General features: G+C 38.0%; 1 protein-coding gene across 4 annotated transcripts in view; it reads left to right on the top strand.

Annotated features, from left to right (window-relative positions):
- vldlr (very low density lipoprotein receptor) overlaps positions 1–19652 on the top strand; it is a 129509-nt gene that overhangs the window by 81469 nt on the left and 28388 nt on the right. For all 4 annotated transcript variants that reach the window (XM_057321869.1, XM_057321868.1, XM_057321867.1 and 1 more), the window contains exons 4-7: positions 949–1071; positions 2412–2783; positions 3454–3576; positions 5176–5298. In XM_057321869.1, coding sequence (XP_057177852.1) covers positions 949–1071; positions 2412–2783; positions 3454–3576; positions 5176–5298 — 741 coding nt within the window. The remainder of the gene's footprint in view (positions 1–948; positions 1072–2411; positions 2784–3453; positions 3577–5175; positions 5299–19652) is intronic.

The following is a 19652-nucleotide window of genomic DNA, read 5'->3' as shown; positions in this document are numbered from 1 at the left end:
ACTGTAGCAGTAATATTTGTTCAGCTGTGCTTTTTGTTTTGCTTTTGTTACTGTGGACTCTGGCTATTCAGTTTGAAATGGTAATACATCTTCAGGTACACAAGTTTACACTACAGTTTGTTGTTTGTTTTAACTGGAGTGTGATTTTACCTTTAAATTAATGGAGAATTTTAATCTGTAATGTTATATTGGGTCACATCTGTACATACTGTTGGTTTAAAAGTAACTTCCATGTAGAGGTGAACTGTACAAAATTGGTGTATACGTGAAATTATTTTTGCACAAAAACATTACCCTTACAACATCTGATTAAAGATTAAACATTAAGGTTAAGATTCAAACCTTTTCAATAGTTAGCTCATAAATAAATATTGTGACGTTGTTGACCAAACATTGCTTTGCATTATATATTATAATATACAGTACTTGCTGGCCTACACTGGCAGTTGCAGTTACATATTTGCATGTAATGCTTGCAGTGTAAAATATCAAAGGTCACACAGATTATGCAATATACCTCTTGCACCATTTCTCCTGCTTTGGTATTAGGTTTTTCCATTGTGTATATTAGCCATCTGCCAAATGAACTATTGCTGGTCTTTGGAGCATTGCCAAAAGGCATTCAACTTAATTGTTCTAATCGATCTAAAGGTTGTTTCTATGTAAGGGTGTAAACCCATGTTACATGCAGCAGTGCACTCTTTCCTTATCGCTACGCCTTGCAAGTACTTGAATGGATCAGGCAGCATTCCATCAATGATCCCTCCTACTCACCAAACATAAAAGCTTTTCTTTGAAACACAATAAATAATCTTGATGCCGAGCTAGTAAATATTTCCTGCAGTTGAAGCAAAAGTCCTATATGGGATCACTAAACTGAAGCGAGTTGAGGTCTGAAATTATCTGTGAATTAGGTCACATGGTCATGTCTGGTTCTTCTTTACCTAGACATGAGAACTTGCCGAGTGAATGAGTTCAGCTGTGGTGTTGGCTCCACACAGTGCATTCCGGTCTTCTGGAAGTGTGATGGTGAGAAAGATTGCGACAATGGGGAAGATGAGGTTAATTGTGGTGAGTCACCAGGCACATCACTTGCTGAGCCACTCTTACAACCAAACTGTTACTGTTGGGGTTGCTTGCCTCACTTCTTGCTTCTTGCTGTTAAGGCAATATTTGCACATTAGTCATTCAGAGAAAGCCATATGAAGGAATAGTCAAGATTATCACATTTTTTCATTTATTCTTCTAGATACAGACTAAACTAATTTTTATTTTATTGGCAAGTCTCTTTCACAGAAGATCAAAGCCCCTTGTAATCTCACGTCCCGCTAGAGCAATGCTGTCCACAATTTAAAAGCTCTGTACTAGTACCATATTGCAAATTATTTCTTCTAAGGGGTGTCTGAGTTTAGAAGTAGAAATCGACTTGTTTATGGCTGGCACAGAATAAGTGTTCAATAACTGACACCCAAGGGTCGTTAGTGTAGTGTTTCAAAGGTTATTTGTTAGAAGTAATTCAAAAATACTTGAATGAGGAATATTTTACTGAAAATCAATATAATTTATTTGCTATAATCAATTAATTAATATAATTACCTTACCTTATATTTTCCTAACCCGTATGACAGTACTGTTAGCTTTTTCCCCTGTATATTTTCTGATAGTAGTGCTTTTGCTTTTTGGGGGGAACTTGTTCCCTTGAGTGTAAGAACATCTGATCTGTCATGGCTCTGCTTCATTTAGTCATGTTTTTCTTGGTCCTGTAGCAGAGCCATGACAAAGTCTTTGGTTATGTGTGGAGAGAAACATATTGTTGTCCTTTTGACAATAATATACGTTCTCTCCAGTGTCTCGTCATTGACCCCGCTCCTCTCGTTTCCTTGTTATCTTTCCCTGAGTGTTTCATTACCCACACCTGCCTTGTGTCGTTATCCCTCGTTTGTCTCTCCCTATATATACCCTCATGTTTCTTTGTCTTGTGTTGGTGGATTGCGTTTTGTACCGTGTATTGTGTTCCTGTCTAAATCCCTAGTCAAAGTCAATGTCAAGTCGAGCCTGTGTAAGTCTGTGAGTTTGCGTTTCTATAGTGTTGTTCTTTTACCCTGTCTCAGTTATATTTGTCCTGTCAGTTTTTGTATCTAGTTTTGTTGGTTTGCCCCATCGTGGGTTTTTGTTTTGTCGTTTGGTACTTATATTTGTTAACCCCTTCACCGCTGTCCTGCATTTGGGTTCTCTCCACGCCAGCGCGTGACATGATCAGTATGCTCTTGGGAAAATCTAGACTTTTTAGGGCTTTTCTTTTTCTGGAAGTGAAGAAAGAATATTTCTTGGTGAATGCTTGCCTCCATAACGTGCATATTTTTTGCCCTTCTAACAGTCTCATCACACATTTTGTCATGGCATTTTGTCAGGAAACATTACATGTTCACCTCTGGAGTTCACCTGTGCAAGCAGTCGCTGCGTGTCTCGTAATTTTGTCTGCAATGGTGAGGATGACTGTGGGGACGGCAGTGATGAGCAGGGCTGCGCTCCATCCTCCTGTGGTCCCAGTGAGGTTCCCTGTGGGAACATCACATGCATTCCTAGGAGCTGGTTATGCGATGATGATGTAGACTGCCAAGACCAATCAGATGAGTCCCCTGAACGTTGCGGCCGCAACCCAACGCCGCCGGCAAAATGTTCGTCCAGTGAAATGCAGTGTGGTTCTGGGGAATGCATCCATAAGAAGTGGCGCTGTGATGGTGATTCAGACTGCAAGGACAGCAGTGACGAGAAAAACTGCTGTGAGTACACTGATGTCAGATGGTAAAGATTTTGCAACACTCTATTCAATATTTTTGAGGATATGGAGTTTGGTGTGTCCCAAACAATTCACAAAGAAGAGTTGTGTTGTTGGACATAAATGGAGTTTAGTGGTGAACAGGTGCTAATCAAATTAATAAATTACTGTTAAACACAAATAATAAAGACACAAAAAAATTGCATTGAATGCTAGTACAAATGATGCATAGTACAAATATGTTTTACTCGCATAAGATTGCTGCGCCATTCCTGTGGGTTCCAATATTGACAGCGCTGCATGACTTTTAACTATCAGTCTCTCTGCAAATTCACATTGTCAGACATAGAAATACTCACTTGGAAACTAATTATACGTGATTATTGGAAAAATATTGGTTTGATGGGTTATAGTGGATTTAGAGGGTGTTTTTAGTCTTTAGTGTCCGTAACCTAAATCAAGTCAACAGTAGGTGTATTTTATAGCGTAACTATAGCAACCACTTCTCCATTGCAGAATACATAGTAAAAAAGCTTAGGCAAGGGGAACTGTTAGGATTTTTGAATTCATTACAGAATTTTCATTTTTGGGTGGAGTATCGATTTAAGGATTTTTATGCAACCAGGCACTGGTCCTTACTCCTTCCTGTGGTTCTTTGTTCCTGCCTTACACAGCTGTCCATACCTGCCGGCCTGACCAATTCAAGTGCGAGGATGGCAGCTGTATCCATGGCAGCAGGCAGTGCAATGGGTTTAGAGATTGTGGGGATGGCACAGATGAAGTAAACTGCAAAAATGGTGAGTCTGTTGAACTGGAAAGCATATTTTCTGTTTTTTAATTCCTTTTCCGCTTTGGGGTAATGGCGAGGAGTTGGGCCAGATATAGATCTACTGCATGATTTTTGCATGCAAAAAGTAGATATCAAATATTGTATTATGCTTGAAATCAGATATTTGCTCTACTTGGAATGTATTTTAAAGGGATAGTTCACCCAAAAATGAAAATTCTGTCATCATTTACTCACTCTCATGTTATTTCAAAGCTGTATGAGCAGTGGGACCCATTCACTTCTATTGTATGGACACAAAACCGATGCCAGTAATGGGTGCCAGTTAACAATCTTCAAAAATTGTGTTTTCTGTGAAAGAAAGTCATACAGGTTTGAAATGACAAGACTGAGTAAACAGAATTTTCATTTTTGTGTCAACTATCCCTTTAATTTTTTTTTTTTGTAACACTAGGGCTGTCACGATTATGAAATTTGGCTGACGATTAATTGTCTAATAAATCATTGCGATTAGGATGATTAATTGTCTGTTTTAGGGCTTTGACATTTAATTCTCATACATTTTTTATTCGGTTTTGAAACAACCATATTGTTATGAATATTTTCTCTTAAAAAATGGGGTCATCGTATATTTAAGGTCTATAATAAATGTCAATAATACAGCTGCCAAAATGATGTAAAACGAGTTTGATCAGGAGTGAATAGAAGCCTCCATTAAAATGCAATCAGTCATAGAAAAGCTTCTAGTCTGTTTTTTTTTTTCTCACTTGCAAGACTACAATAAAATGTTAATTCGATGTTAATTAAATTTTGGTAGGCTGGTTTACACATTGAGATTATCTTAAATAATATTAAATTTTACTACAGATTTTTTATGGTACATGCTTTAAAAAAAAATTAAGTGACTGTTGGTAAATTTACCAGTATTATCATACTTTAGTTACAATATATACACTAAAATGTGCAATATGCAGTCACTGCAGCTCCTCCTTGTGTTTTCTGTAGAGATGTGCAATAATTGCGATGATCTGAAACCATGAGGTCAAACAATCGCGATGAGACGATTATTTAATAACCGTGACAGCCCTAGGTAACACTTTACAACAAGGTTTCATTAATTGAGTTAGGGAGACTGTACAGCCAGCCAGTTGTTATAGGACCCCGACACAAAGTTTATTACACATCTTGTTGCATAAATTATTCGAGAATTGTGTTATTAGCCCATTTGTAACTAATACAAACCTTAATGTACAGGTATGTTATTGATCAGAATCAAGTATTCCAGTGTGCTGTATGATAACATTGGTTAATGCGTTAGCAAGCAAGTAGCAACATAATTATTACAACATTTATTAATTTAATAGTAATATAAATTTAATAACCAATACAATTGTTTATTGTACAGCTTAGTTAATTGTGCTTTAACTGATTTTAAGAATGTTAGTATATGCTAAAACTAACATTAAGAAATAACTATGAAGTATGAATAATAAAGGCTGTAGAAATATTTTTCATTGTTAGTTTATGTAAAATAATTTAGTTAATGTTATTGTAAAGTGGTTCACTTTTTATGGTAAGAAACTCATGTACTCTTTGTTTATTGGTTCAGTAACTCAGTGTAGCGGCCCTGATACATTTAAGTGTCGCAGTGGGGAATGCATTGAGATGAGTAAAGTGTGTAATAAGGCCCGTGACTGCCCTGACTGGAGCGATGAACCCATCAAAGACTGCAGTAAGTACAAATGTTTTACTGATATTGTCATTTCATCACTGACTATAAGGGGTTTTTGAATTCCAGGAATGTTTTCATAATTCCTATATTGTAATTGTTGACGCAAGTACCTACAAGAACTAAATTTTCCCTCAGGCCATATCCCTGGTTGTATTCAGACAGACAGTAGGAACTCTGAAGTGTTTTTTTTTCGTCTGTTTTTTTCCTTCTGTGAACTGCTGACAAGGGAGTTAAAACTGTGTTAAAGGGATACTTCACCCAAGTAACAAAATTTGCCCATGTATTAATCACACTCAAGGCATCCTATGTGAATAATATCTTCTTTAAGAGTTATGCTGTCGGAGTTGTAATAACATATCCTTTTTCTTCTAATCTGTAGAATGGGAGTGAATAGGGGGTGAGTTTTTGAAGCTCCAAAAAGTGCATCCATAGATCAAAGAACAGCACTGCAGCAGTGTTTCATGCATTCTGACTTCTTTACAATGTTAAATGTGCTGGCTTCTCGTGCTTGACATGGTCAACTTGTCATAAAACGAGTTGGGCGTATGACATAGTATTTCTGTGCTTGATACACTCCCCCAGCGTTCTTAAAGGTTTCGGAAAGTTTTTACGAACAACAAACCATTTTGTAACAACTTTTCTTAGTCCTTTAATGGACAATAACTCAACTCTCAACTCAACTTTATTTATATAGCGCTTTTACAATTTTCATTGTTACAAAGCAGCTGTACATGAGACACATTGACTACAAGCAAAACAATCAAAGTTGTACCTGCAAAAACAAGAAAAGGTTGAAAACACAGAAGACAGACACACCCACACACAAAACACTCCACACACACAACACGCACACACACCAACACACACAGACACACACACACACACACACACACACACACACACGTACGTACACAGACAAGTACGCACACACACACACGCTCAGTGAGAGCACACATTTAGGATAAAGGAGAGAGAAGCACAGGTCAAATATAACAGATAATAAATTCCTATATGCAATATTAATTAAGTAAAACTTTAAAATTCTAAAGCAGCCCCCCCGGTCAGGCAGATAGTGCAAAAACAGTATGCAAACGGTGGCGAGGAACCCAAAACTCTAATCGAGAAAAAAAACCTCAGGAGAACCCAGGCCCAACCAGGGGATTCCAGTTCCCCTCTGGCAAAAGCTGCTGCCTCTGCACAAGCTCCAGAGAGCTTGCACAACAAGGCTAAATAAAATAAATAAACTTAATAATAAAATAAATTATAGTTTAAGATTATCATTAATAATCTAATAGCATTTGAAATTTTGTGGTGAAGACATGTCAAGAGACCGCGTCCTTCTTTATCCAGCTCTATCATCTCAGCTCTTGTCAGGTCCCCACTTCCCATTCTCCGCTCTACCATCAGGTCAGGCCATGAACTGCATCCTGCTCGCTGTGGTAACCTTGGAACAATGAGACAAGACTGGCTGAGAGTAGAGTACTGTTCTGTACTCTTTGATGCAACAAGTACATCAGTTGTGTTTTTGGTTCCGGTTGATCTAACTAATGCAGCCTAAACCCTCTGAAGATTTATATTATGGAAGAGTAGTGTATGCAAGATTAAAAAGATGCGTCTTTAGTCTAGATTTAAACTGACAGAGTGTGTCTGCCTCCCGGACAGTGCAGGGAAGACTATTCCAAAGTTTAGGCGCTAGATAGGAAAAGGATCTACCACCTGCACTTGATTTTGAAATTCTAGGTATTACCAACTGACAGGACGCCTGAGAGCGTAATGCACGTGAAGGACTGTAATACAAAAGGAGTTCATTCAAGTACTGAGGAGCTAAACCATGTAAGGCTTTATAGGTAATAAGCAAGATTTTAAAGTTAACGCGATGCTTTATAGGTAACCAGTGCAAGGTTGACAGAACCGGGCTAATATGTTCATACTTTTTTGTACGTGTAAGAACTCGAGCTGCCGCGTTTTGGACCAATTGGAGTTTTTGTAATAAGCCTGCAGGGCAACCACCTAACAGTGCATTACAGTAATCTAGTCTTGATGTCATGAATGCATGAATTAACTTCTCTGCATCTGAGATTGACAGCATATGACGTAGTTTAGATATATTCTTAAGATGGAAAAACGCAATTTTACAGGTGTTGGCGACGTGGCTCTCAAATGACAGATTACTATCGAATAGAACGCCAAGATTCTTTGCTGACGACGAGGGTTTTATGGAACATCCGTCAATAGTTAAACAGTATTCTTGGTTGTTACTTATAGCAGTTTTCGGTCCAATAAGTAACACTTCCGTTTTGTCCGAGTTCAGTAATAAAAAGTTGTTACTCATCCAGTTTTTTATATCGACTATGCATTCCATTATTCGATGGAACTGCTGTGTTTCATGAGGCTTCGAGGAAATATAAAGTTGAGTATCATCAGCATAACAGTGAAAGCTAACTCCGTGTCGCTTTATTATATCTCCTAGAGGTAGCATGTATAATGCGAAGAGCAGAGGCCCTAAGACTGAGCCCTGTGGTACACCGTACTGGACTTGCGATTTGCGTGACACCTCATTGTTTATTGCTACAAATTGAAAACGGTCGGATAAATAAGATTTAAACCATTTCAAAGCTATTCCCTTAATGCCGACATAATTTTCGAGTCTATGTAGGAGTGTGCTGTGGTCAATGGTATCGAATGCAGCACTAAGGTCTAGCAGCACCAATAACGAGATACAACCTCGGTCAGACGCCAATAGCAGATCATTTGTAACTCTGATCAAAGCAGTCTCTGTACTGTGACATGCTCTAAATCCAGACTGGAATTCTTCATTGATGTCATTCCTTTGGAGGAAGGAGCATAATTGAGTTGAAACTACTTTTTCCAGAACTTTAGATATGAAAGGTAGATTCGATATAGGCCTGTAGTTCCTTAGTTCTCTAGGGTCGAGTTGGGGTTTTTTGACAAGGGGCCTTATAACAGCCACCTTATATGCTTTAGGCACATGTCCTAATGTCAGAGATGAGTTAATAATACCAAGAAGAGGATCTATAATTTCTGGGAGCATCTCTTTCAGTAGATTTGTAGGTATAGGGTCTAGTATGCATGTTGTTGATTTAGATGATCTAATAATTTTAGACAGCTCATCTTGATCTACGGTATAAAATAATTGCATTTTCTCCTTAAGGGCGCTGTAGTTAGTTTGTTCAGCGGGTTTCACTTCTGATTGCATTGTTATAATTTTTTCTCTAATATCTTGGATTTTATATGTGAAGTAGTTCATAAATTCATCACTGCTATGCTGATATACAGGATCAGAAGTCACTGACGATTTATTTTTTGTTAATTTAGCCACCGTGTTAAATAAAAACCTAGGATTGTGCTGGTTTTCTTCTATTAGTGATGAAAAGTAGGCGGATCTAGAAGTTATTAGGGCTTTCCTGTATTTTCGAATACTATCCTTCCATGCTGTACGAAATACCTCTAATTTAGTTTTCTTAAAGTTGCGCTCCATTTTTCGGGCCGCTTTCTTTAGAGCCTGAGTGTGTTCATTATACCACGGTGTATAATAAGGGAAAAGCACGCCCACGCGTCAACCAGGGAGAGCAAGAGAAGGTGCATGCGCACACGTCAACCTGCTGGAGCAAGAGAGAGAGCACTGCGTTCGTGAAGTTAAGCTTTGTTTGTTTGTTCACCCCATTTCAGTGAGGAATGTTATTTAAATGGTGGATATGATGCTGGATTTGGAGATCATTTGAAACCGATAGATGGAGCTGTCCCAGTGCTAAAAGTTGCCGGTCATGAACCGCTCGCGGTGAGTGAAACTGAGTCATTTGTCAGTGTTTTGTTGGCAATCGGTGCGTACGTGCACAAGGCGAACTTATAGTTAATCAATAGTTATGCAGGGATAATGCTACAATGTATTGTTTGCTCGTGCTGTAGTCCCGCCCCCTGAATGCGTTCAGGGCTCGCCTGTTTTTGGAAGTAATCGTATAGTTGTATTTGTCTTTTATAAATGTGACAAAGCTGTTAACGATAATGATTAACTTCCGTTACCCCTCAGCTGCGCGTGAACGAGAGGGTTGTTGTTCCAGTAAATGACGCAGGCGTGTCGTAAGTTCCGGTGGCATTTTTTTATTTGTTTTGTTGTCTCCTCTCTGTTGCTGCTTTTGCCATTGGAACTTACGACACCTGTATCATTTGCCGGAGCAAAAACCCTCTCGTTCACAATGTCGTTCACAATGTCGTTCACAGCAGAGGGATAAAGGAAGACCTTTGTTAAAACCTCGTAGCCGTGTTGAGCAGTTTTTTGATCGATGGATGCACTTTTTGGAGCTTCAAAAACTCATTTTCACATAGGATGCCTTGAGGTTGAGTAAAACATGGGCAAATTTAGTTTCTTGGGTGAACTATCCCTTTAAGTGTGATTCTCAGGATGTTTCCCTTCAAGCTCTACTATGTGCGAAACTGAGCAGAACGCAAAAAAAGTACTTGAGACTATGAGTGCATCGAGAGAGGATCTGTTATACAGTTAGTTTATATGGGATAAATTTCCCGCCAAAAGTATTGCGGGCATATTTAAAAAAATAATAAGTGTAAATCAAAAAATAAAAACCAGTCAGAACTTTAAACACATTTTAAATTATATTGCACAAAATTAATACATAAAGAAAAAGTTGTCCAAATCGCACACAAAATAATGTTTTCCTTGGTTGCTTTACAAATTTTTTTGTGTTCTCTGATATTTTCTGCTTATATTTTCATTTTTTCTACGCATACGTTATTTTTCCCTCGCTTGTATTTCTATGTTCTGCACTTGCTTTTTCAAATGCTGAAGTTCGAGTTTCATGGTAATTAAAGCAAGCTTTAGCGTTACCATTGGTCCACTAGTTCACAGCCCCTCCTCTAGCCAATCAGTCGAAGAGGGTGTTGACGTCACTCCAAACGTGACTCGCAGCATTGAATCTGGATAACCGTGAGCTGCAAATCCCAGACAATCACAGGTAATTTAACATAATTATATTGTTACTGCATGTCAGATACACTTATGTCTGTTATGAGTATTCTCTGCCAGGTCTATTAAGTAATTTGTTGTCCGATCCGACCATATAATCCATTAAATTAACATACATGTGTCCTGAAATTCTGGCTGGTAACCAACTACAAGTAATAAATGTTATCCAGGATAACTGTGCCATTTAAATACTAAATGTTATTGCATTACTTTCATAAGTAGACCCATTTTAATTTACGTTGCAGTCTTATGCTAAAATTGTTTACAACAATTGTTACAACTAAAACACATTCAAAAGATATTGTTTAGTAGTTTTGCTTTGTATAGTTCATGTCACTTGTTTTTTCTCTAGGAAAGCAGTTGTTCCCCATGCAACATTTTGAGTTGCATCAGTGCTTGGCCTCTTGCATTAAGACATCCAACTGTATGGATTGCTGGACATGCTTATGGAAAGGATCTCTGCAAGAGACAACACAGTAAGTTAGATGTCTTTACCAGCGTTGTTTTCTGAACCTAACACCAGTTTGTAATTCTACCGACTTGCATTTTGCATTTTTTCCAGCCGATGCTGACTACATCCTCAGCTGACTACACCCTCTCCTGAAATGAGTGCAAGAGAGAGTTCCACGGCTTTGATAAAGAGGAAGATCATAAACTACTTTTAAATGTGTCCTTCAAGAAAGGTAGAGGTGGGCTTTGCATTGTATACTACTTTAAAATTGGCTAACTCACAGGCTATCCAAGATATGACTTACCTCATCAGAACAGCAAAGAGTAGCTCCATCTAATTCAAGTGCATGGCCATCAATTTAAGATGGTCAAAAAACACATTTTAGCATTTATTGGGCCTCATTCATGAAACATTCGTAAATATATGTGTAAATTCCAAGTAATTTTCGCATAAACAGACCTTCCCGAAAACTCTCCTCCGGATTCACAAATACTTTGTAAACGTCAGATTTGATAGTAAAATGTGTGTGTGTTAATGAATTCCAATCTCTCGTAAATAGGGCGGGAATGTATGTTCATTCACAATTAGCATAATCCCCGCCTATGAATTACAGCTACGCAAATTTCGTATCTAGGAATGCTGGTATCCTCCGGACTTCATTCTCTGGTTTGGCTACAATATATTGCATAAATGCATAAGAGACTAATAGGCTATATGCTTACCAATAAATTCATCAATTAAACTGTGTCCACCAAAGCGTTTTTAGAAATCTAAAATGATAATACCTGGTGCTCTTCTGAAAACGACCATCTGGTGGCGCCTGAGAACGCTTTGGAGGCACTGCTCATTATTCTGGAGATGCGTTGGTTGCTGTGATTTAGAAAATCCTCAACAGTTAGCCTAATTTTTACTAGTATCTTATTTTACAGAATATTACTTAAAAATGCCATGAATTAAAACCACAATTTTAACCCGGGCTTTTTGTATATATACGAGGGAATCGTATTCACACGAACAACATGTAAGTGTCAGATCTGAAAATGCCCTTGTTACTGAGATTACAACTGTTATTGACACCAGGCCCAGCGAACGCCAGGTTCTGGAATGCACCTATCTATGACATTGATAGGTTGAACACCACCTCCACAGAAAGAATATCAACGACTACTTCTCTAGCCCCGCCTACTGGTTCGCGCATTACAATTCTGAAGTAACACAAGTGGCGCGGAACCAGATAGAGTGAGCAAGCAATAAACAAACATGCCGTTAAAGATAGCTAAATATTGTGCCATCCCTGGTTGTGGAAGAATACAGTCGCTGCATAACCTTCATTCGGATTCCGATATTAGGAATGCGTGGTTAAAGTTTATTTTTAAAGACTTTCCAGCTCATGTGGGAAAAACATGGAGCATTTCATTTCTCTGAGGATTCCTTCGTGAACAAGGCACAGGTCGATGCTGGATTTGTGGAGAGACTAAAATTAAAAAGCAGTGCTGTGCTGTCAATATTGGATCCGATAGGAATGGTGCAGCAATCTTATACTATGCGTCACTATTGCTTTGTTAGAGATCGCTTGATATGCCCTGAGCACTATTCGCACGAGATTAGTATTACCTGGGGACCTCTAGTCATTTGTATTAATTGCAGAGGTTGTCTGTGATCTTAAGCTCGTGCGAATCAGGATCTCTGTGATTTGGCGGGCTCTGATATCATTTTTCAAGGTTTTATCCACCGTTTGCGAATAATGGAGGCTGTTTTGAAATGTTTTGGTATTATTTCGGGTGCTGGGTCATATCCATAAGTTACCGGGAGTCTCCCATTTGTTTATTTATCATGGAAACTCTCATAACATTTGAGACCCGCGATCGTGGATATCTTTTGTCCGGTTCGCGATCACAGGTCTCAAATGCTGACAGGTACGGTCATATATCATTAAACGCAATACAACTATAGGCTATACAAACTATACGCAAAGCGTTGCCATCACATCCAGGAAATACATCAGTAAATTTTAGTAAAATCATTCCGTGCATCACATGAAATACTGATGTGGGGAGGTAATTTATAAATCACACGAGGTCCCCAGATAATGCTAATCTCGTGCAAATGGTGCTAATGTGTATGGAATTCCAAAAGTGAGGATATTAAAAATAAATAAATACAAAAATAAATACATGAAGAAATGTAAAAAAGCAAAAATAAATGAGTATTTATACTTTTATTTCCTTATTTATAGGTAATTATATATTTTTTCACGCTTATTTATTTTTTCATTTATTTATTTTTTCATTTATTTATTTATACATGTATTTATTTCCACTTTTATATATTTCCACATTTATTCACGTATATATGTATTTATTCCTGCATTTATTTATTTTTACATTTATTTATTTATGTATTTCTTTGTCTGTATGCTAATGAGTGGGGGCGTGTTTCGCCTCAGACATTAGCAATCGATCTCAGAGCGGCGGTGCTGAAGCTTTGAGGCCACAGGGACACCTTGTGGTGTGACCAAACGAAACGAGTTTGATGAAGTTGCATAGAGAAGGCAATCTAGTCATTTAATATCACCCTAACTGTATGTAGATAGGGTTACCACACATAGCCTACATACTCTTTATTAGGGACATTGCCGTAAAACATTATCCGGTCGAGATTTCTAAAATGTCTTTGCACACATGAACAGAAACTGCACAACAACAGGTCTGCTATGAGACACTTGGAAGAATACACTTGGACATGGAAGCGCGTGAAATTATCCACTAGTGATCACATTTATTGTAAATGCGCTGGATGGAGCTGATAAGAACTTGAGTTGTTTGTCGATGAGACTCGCACAAACCAGCTCAGAATGCCGAGAGAAACCAGCGCATTTCACTGAAGTCTACGCAAGCATTATGATCCGTGCGTTTGAAACGCGTCTGCAAATACAGTTTACATTCGCGTTTCCTAACTTTGCAGTGCATAACACGTGGCATTTCGAATGCTTAAATTATAACGCATAATTCCATAGGCGTAATTTGCGGGTGGACGGGTGGGTCATGTCCCCACCACTTTTTGCCCAAGTCAATTTTGTCCCCACCACTTATTGGAAGAAATAAAAAATACGGAGTGTCTATTTACCGTTGCTTTGTAAGCAGAGGCAATTTCTAACAACTCCGCCCATCAGTTTCAGATTGGAATATACAAAGTGTAAGAAAGGCACACAAACATCAACTTCTCCAGTGGCGTAGAGCGTAAAGCGTGTGTTACCTACTTCATGTCGTCGTGGGTTCGGGACTGCTGTCTGCTGGACTTTTTCCCTGTCACATATCAGATTGTAAAGGTATTTATTTGTAATAAACGATGATAATATTTGAAAATGGCTTTTTAAGTCATACATGTACCAAACATTTTGCGCTTAATTGCACTTTGATGCTATATATTCGTCCTTATTGTTCTCGACATGCCGTTGCTATCGTCGATTGCAAGATTAATTACATTTTGATACTTGATAGAAAACTCCAATAAATGGAAAAAGTCACAACTTTGTATTTTCATGAGTTCAAAACAAAATTTAGAAAGTTTGTTGTATATTTGTAGCCTATCTGGCAATGCCCGTATAATAAGTGAAAATAAGATTTTTTTAAAAGATATTATTTTTCCATCTGTTTCCCCTGTATAACTTACTTAAATGTTTGTCCTCATTAGCAGGGGGTTCCCAAACGTCTCAATCCTTGACCCAACAACAGGTAATCTGTGTCAAACACAAATTTTTAACATGGGGAAAACACATTCTTTTCAGTAGTTTTTATTTTATCACAAATTAATACGTTTAATTACGTACGGCAACAGCCATCCTTACATATAATAAAGCACAACATGCTTTAAATTATCTATTAATGAAAACATGATATAGTTTAAAAACAAATGGAAGCAGATCTGATATGTGGAAATTTAGAATAGTGAGTTTAGCGGATTCGTATGGTGGCGTATTGCTGCCACGTATTTTTCCACTCAATTATGTCGTTAAAACGAGATGTCATTTAAACGAAATAATTTTCTTGTGTAAACGTCATATTTTTCCCATTTTAACGAGATATTATATAATTTTAAACAACATATTTTTCTCACTGGTTTCATTAATAGACAATTCAAACGGAATTGCATGAATTCGGTAAATTAATTCAATTTTTTGACGAGATGGTTCATTAACTGAACTGGTGCTATTAACTGAGCTATTAAACTGGAGTTTAATAAGATAAAACAATTAAAACCGTTCCTATTTATTTAATGTGCGCACTTGTCCAGCACGCGTGTTCTCTGTTCTGCAAAGAGCCACACTCTGGCATCATTAAAACATTAACGGTTATCAACATCAACGTTATTTGGTACGACCAACGTCATGGTCCGGTTGTCACTGTGGTAGCTGAGCGGATCCATTGGAAGTGGCATTATTCCTCGTTGATGAACTAGACCGTTATGGGAAGCTTCGTGGATATAAACTACTACATCTGAAATGTATTCAGGCTGGATTTGTTGTGAGTCAAACATTTATTAAATATTCTGTATCTGTAAGCACAACTAGAGAAATCGCTCTCTTGATTTTGGCTACATTGTAAAAAAGAAATCCCGTAAAAAAACGGATAAAGTACTTGCAGAAAATTACCAGTACATTTTCCTTTATTTTATGGACATTTCCGTTAATGCTAAAATGCAATTTAATGCAGTGCAATATGTAAAATACAGGTAAAACAACTGTAAAAATGAATACAGAAAATCCTTCATATTAATACAGTATATTGTGCCCTATTTTTACGGATTTTTTTAGTGTACCGTACAGCGGGCCGTGGTTCGAAAACATGACATTTTACCCATGTCCAGCTAGAAAACATGTCACTTTCACGTAATAGATTAATGTGTAATTATTATGAGATGTCATATTATCCCTTTACTACGGTGGCGTATTGCTGTATATTACATTTTATTTTTTCCACTCAAATATGTCGTTAAAACGAGATAATATCTTTTTATACAACATATTATCTCGTTTTAACGACATAATTGAGTGGAAAAATACGTGGCAGCAATACGCCACTGTACGAATCCGCTAAACTCACTATTCTAAATTTCCACATATCAGATCTGCTTCCATTTGTTTTTAAACTATATGATGTTTTCATTAATAGATCATTTAAAGCATGTTGTGCTTTATTATATGTAAGGATGGCTGTTGCCATACGTAATTAAACATATTAATTTGTGATAAAATAAAAACTACTGAAACGAATGTGTTTTCCCCATGTTAAAAATTTGTGTTTGACACAGATTACCTGTTGTTGGGTCAAGGATCGAGACGTTTGGGAACCCGCTGCTAATAAGGACAAACATTCAAGTAAGTTATACAGGGGAAACAGATGGAAAAATAATATCTTTAAAAAAATCTTATTTTCACTTATTATACGGCATTGCCAGATAGGCTACAAATATACAACAAACTTTCAAAATTTTGTTTTGAACTCATGAAACTACAAAGTTGTGACTTTTTCCATTTATTGGAGTTTTCTATCAAGTATCAAAATGTAATTAATCTTGCAATCGACGATAGCAATGGCATGTCGAGAACAATAAGGACGAATATATAGCATCAAAGTGCAATTAAGCGCAAAATGTTTGGTACATGTATGACTTGAACAGCCATTTTCAAATATTTTCATCGTTTATTACAAATAAATACCTTTACAATCTGATATGTGACAGGGAAAAAGTCCAGCGGACAGCAGTCCCGAACCCACGACGACATGAAGTAGGTAACGCACGCTTTACGCTCTACGCCACTGGAGAAGTTGATGTTTGTGTGCCTTTCTTACACTTTGTGTATTCCAATCTGAAACTGATGGGCGGAGTTGTTAGAAATTGCCTCTGCTTACAAAGCAATGGTAAATAGACACTCCGTATTTTTTATTTCTTCCAATAAGTGGTGGGGACAAAATTGACTTGGGCAAAAAGTGGTGGGGACATGACCCACCCGTCCACCCGCAAATTACGCCTATGGAATTATGCGTTATAATTTAAGCATTCGAAATGCCACGTGTTATGCATTGCAAAGTTAGGAAATGCGAATGTAAACTGTATTTGCAGACGCGTTTCAAACGCACTGATCATAATGCTTGCGTAGGCTTCAGTGAAATGCGCTGGTTTCTCTCGGCGTTCTGAGCTGGTTTGTGCGAGTCTCATCGACAAACAACTCAAGTTCTTATCAGCTCCATCCAGCGCATTTACAATAAATGTGATCACTAGTGGATAATTTCACGCGCTTCCATGTCCAAGTGTATTCTTCCAAGTGTCTCATAGCAGACCTGTTGTTGTGCAGTTTCTGTTCATGTGTGCAAAGACATTTTAGAAATCTCGACCGGATAATGTTTTACGGCAATGTCCCTAATAAAGAGTATGTAGGCTACGTGTGGTAACCCTATCTAAATACAGGTAACGTGATATTAAATGACTAGATTGCCTTCTCTATGCAACTTTGTCAACCTCGTTTCGTTTGGTCACACCACAAGGTGTCCCTGTGGCCTCAAAGCTTCAGCACCGCCGCTCTGAGATCGATTGCTAATGTCTGAGGTGAAACACGCCCCAACTCATTAGCATACAGACAAAGAAATACATAAATAAATAAATGTAAAAATAAATAAATGTAGGAATAAATACATATATACGTGAATAAATGTGGAAATAAATAAATGTATAAATAAAAAATGAAAAAATAAATAAGCATGAAAAAATATATAATTACTCATAAATGAGGAAATAAAAGTATAAATACTCATTTATTTTTGCTTTTTACATTTCTTCATGGATTTATTTTTGTATTTATTTATTTTTAATATTGTCACTTTTGGAATTCCATAAATGTGTAACCTAACGTTACGTCTCTAACCAACAGAAGGCTCTAACTAAGTTTACTACGGAAACTGCTATCCAATCATAGCAGTGGGCGTTTACTTCCATGCCTTCAACTCAACTCAACTCAACTTTATTTATATAGCGCTTTTACAATTTTCATTGTTACAAAGCAGCTGTACATGAGACACATTGACTACAAGCAAAACAATCAAAGTTGTACCTGCAAAAACAAGAAAAGGTTGAAAACACAGAAGACAGACACACCCACACACAAAACACTCCACACACACAACACGCACTCTTCCATAATATAAATCTTCTGAGGGTTTAGGCTGCATTAGTTAGATCAACCGGAACCAAAAACACAACTGATGTACTTGTTGCATCAAAGAGTACAGAACAGTACTCTACTCTCAGCCAGTCTTGTCTCATTGTTCCAAGGTTACCACAGCGAGCAGGATGCAGTTCATGGCCTGACCTGATGGTAGAGCGGAGAATGGGAAGTGGGGACCTGACAAGAGCTGAGATGATAGAGCTGGATAAAGAAGGACGCGGTCTCTTGACATGTCTTCACCACAAAATTTCAAATGCTATTAGATTATTAATGATAATCTTAAACTATAATTTATTTTATTATTAAGTTTATTTATTTTATTTAGCCTTGTTGTGCAAGTTCTCTGGAGCTTGTGCAGAGGCAGCAGCTTTTGCCAGAGGGGAACTGGAATCCCCTGGTTGGGCCTGGTTTCCTGTTTCCTGCATCGCTGCCGGCGGCTCGTTTGTATCAGTGCTTTACCACTTCGCTCTAATATTAGTGTATTTTATTGTGTTGCTAACTTATCCTGATATCTCAATAACCCTGTTCTTGTTATCTACTTGAAGATTCTAAACCAAAAGTGATAGTTAACTTAACGCCGTTAGCATAGCAATAGCGTGTTAGCTTGCTTTCTGTTTACACTGTGGAATATCATCTTGCCTCTGGTTTGTCTTGTGTGCTAACCGTTTCTCTTTTTAAGCGATTATACTACGATCCATCGAGCAACCTTGGTAAGTTGGAATTGCACTTCAAATCCGGTGAGTTATGGCTTCTATTCCTATTGTTGTTACTTGCACCTCATGTCATATGTTTAGCTTAGCCTTCTCTGTCAGCTGCGAGGGCTTTATATGCGATAAATGCAGGGAAATAGTTAGGCTGACAGAGAAGATCTTAGAATTAGAGTCTCGCATCCAATCTTTATCTGAGGATAGTAAGAGTTTAACGACGATAGAAAACACTTTGGATGCGAGCAACATTAGCGCACACAGCTCGGTTCCGGTTGAAAATCCCCCGCAGCTGGGAAACTTCGTGACTGTGAGACGGCGTAGTCGCAGGACAAAACATCACTCGACCGTTCCGATTACAGTCTCGAACAGGTTTGCCCCGCTCAGTGACGCACCGACTGAGAAACCTGCTGAAAGTGCCCTAGTTATCGGTGATTCTATTGTTCGGAACGTTAACATAGAGGCACCAGCCACCATAGTCCAATGTTTACCGGGAGCCAGAGCGCCTGACATCAAGTCAAATTTAAATGTGCTGGCTAAGGCTAATCGTAAATTCAGTAAGATTGTCATTCACGTCGGCACAAATGATGTTCGACTCCGTCAATCGGAGATCACAAAAGATAACATTAAAGAGGTGTGTGAGCTCGCAAGCATGATGTCAGACACTGTAATATTCTCTGGCCCCCTCACTGCTTATCGTGGTGATGAGATTTATAGCAGATTATCATCACTAAATGGCTGGTTGTCTGAGTGGTGCCTGCAGAATGATATAGTTTTTATAAATAACTGGAAGAGTTTTGAGGGCAGACCTGACCTGTTGAAACGAGATGGTCTCCATCCCTCCTGGGCTGGGTTTCCATCCTGTCTAGAAATATGGCAAAAAGTCTTAATGCTAATGCTAAAACTTGACTCGCTGGGGCCCAGGTCAGGGAGCAGACAGTATGGCTTAACCAACTGTCTGCTTGCCGTCTCACGTCG

This window comes from Triplophysa rosa, linkage group LG22 (genome assembly GCF_024868665.1).
Source record: "Triplophysa rosa linkage group LG22, Trosa_1v2, whole genome shotgun sequence".
NCBI classification, from domain to species: Eukaryota; Metazoa; Chordata; class Actinopteri; order Cypriniformes; family Nemacheilidae; genus Triplophysa; species Triplophysa rosa.
This window is presented reverse-complemented; position numbering and strand designations above follow the sequence as displayed.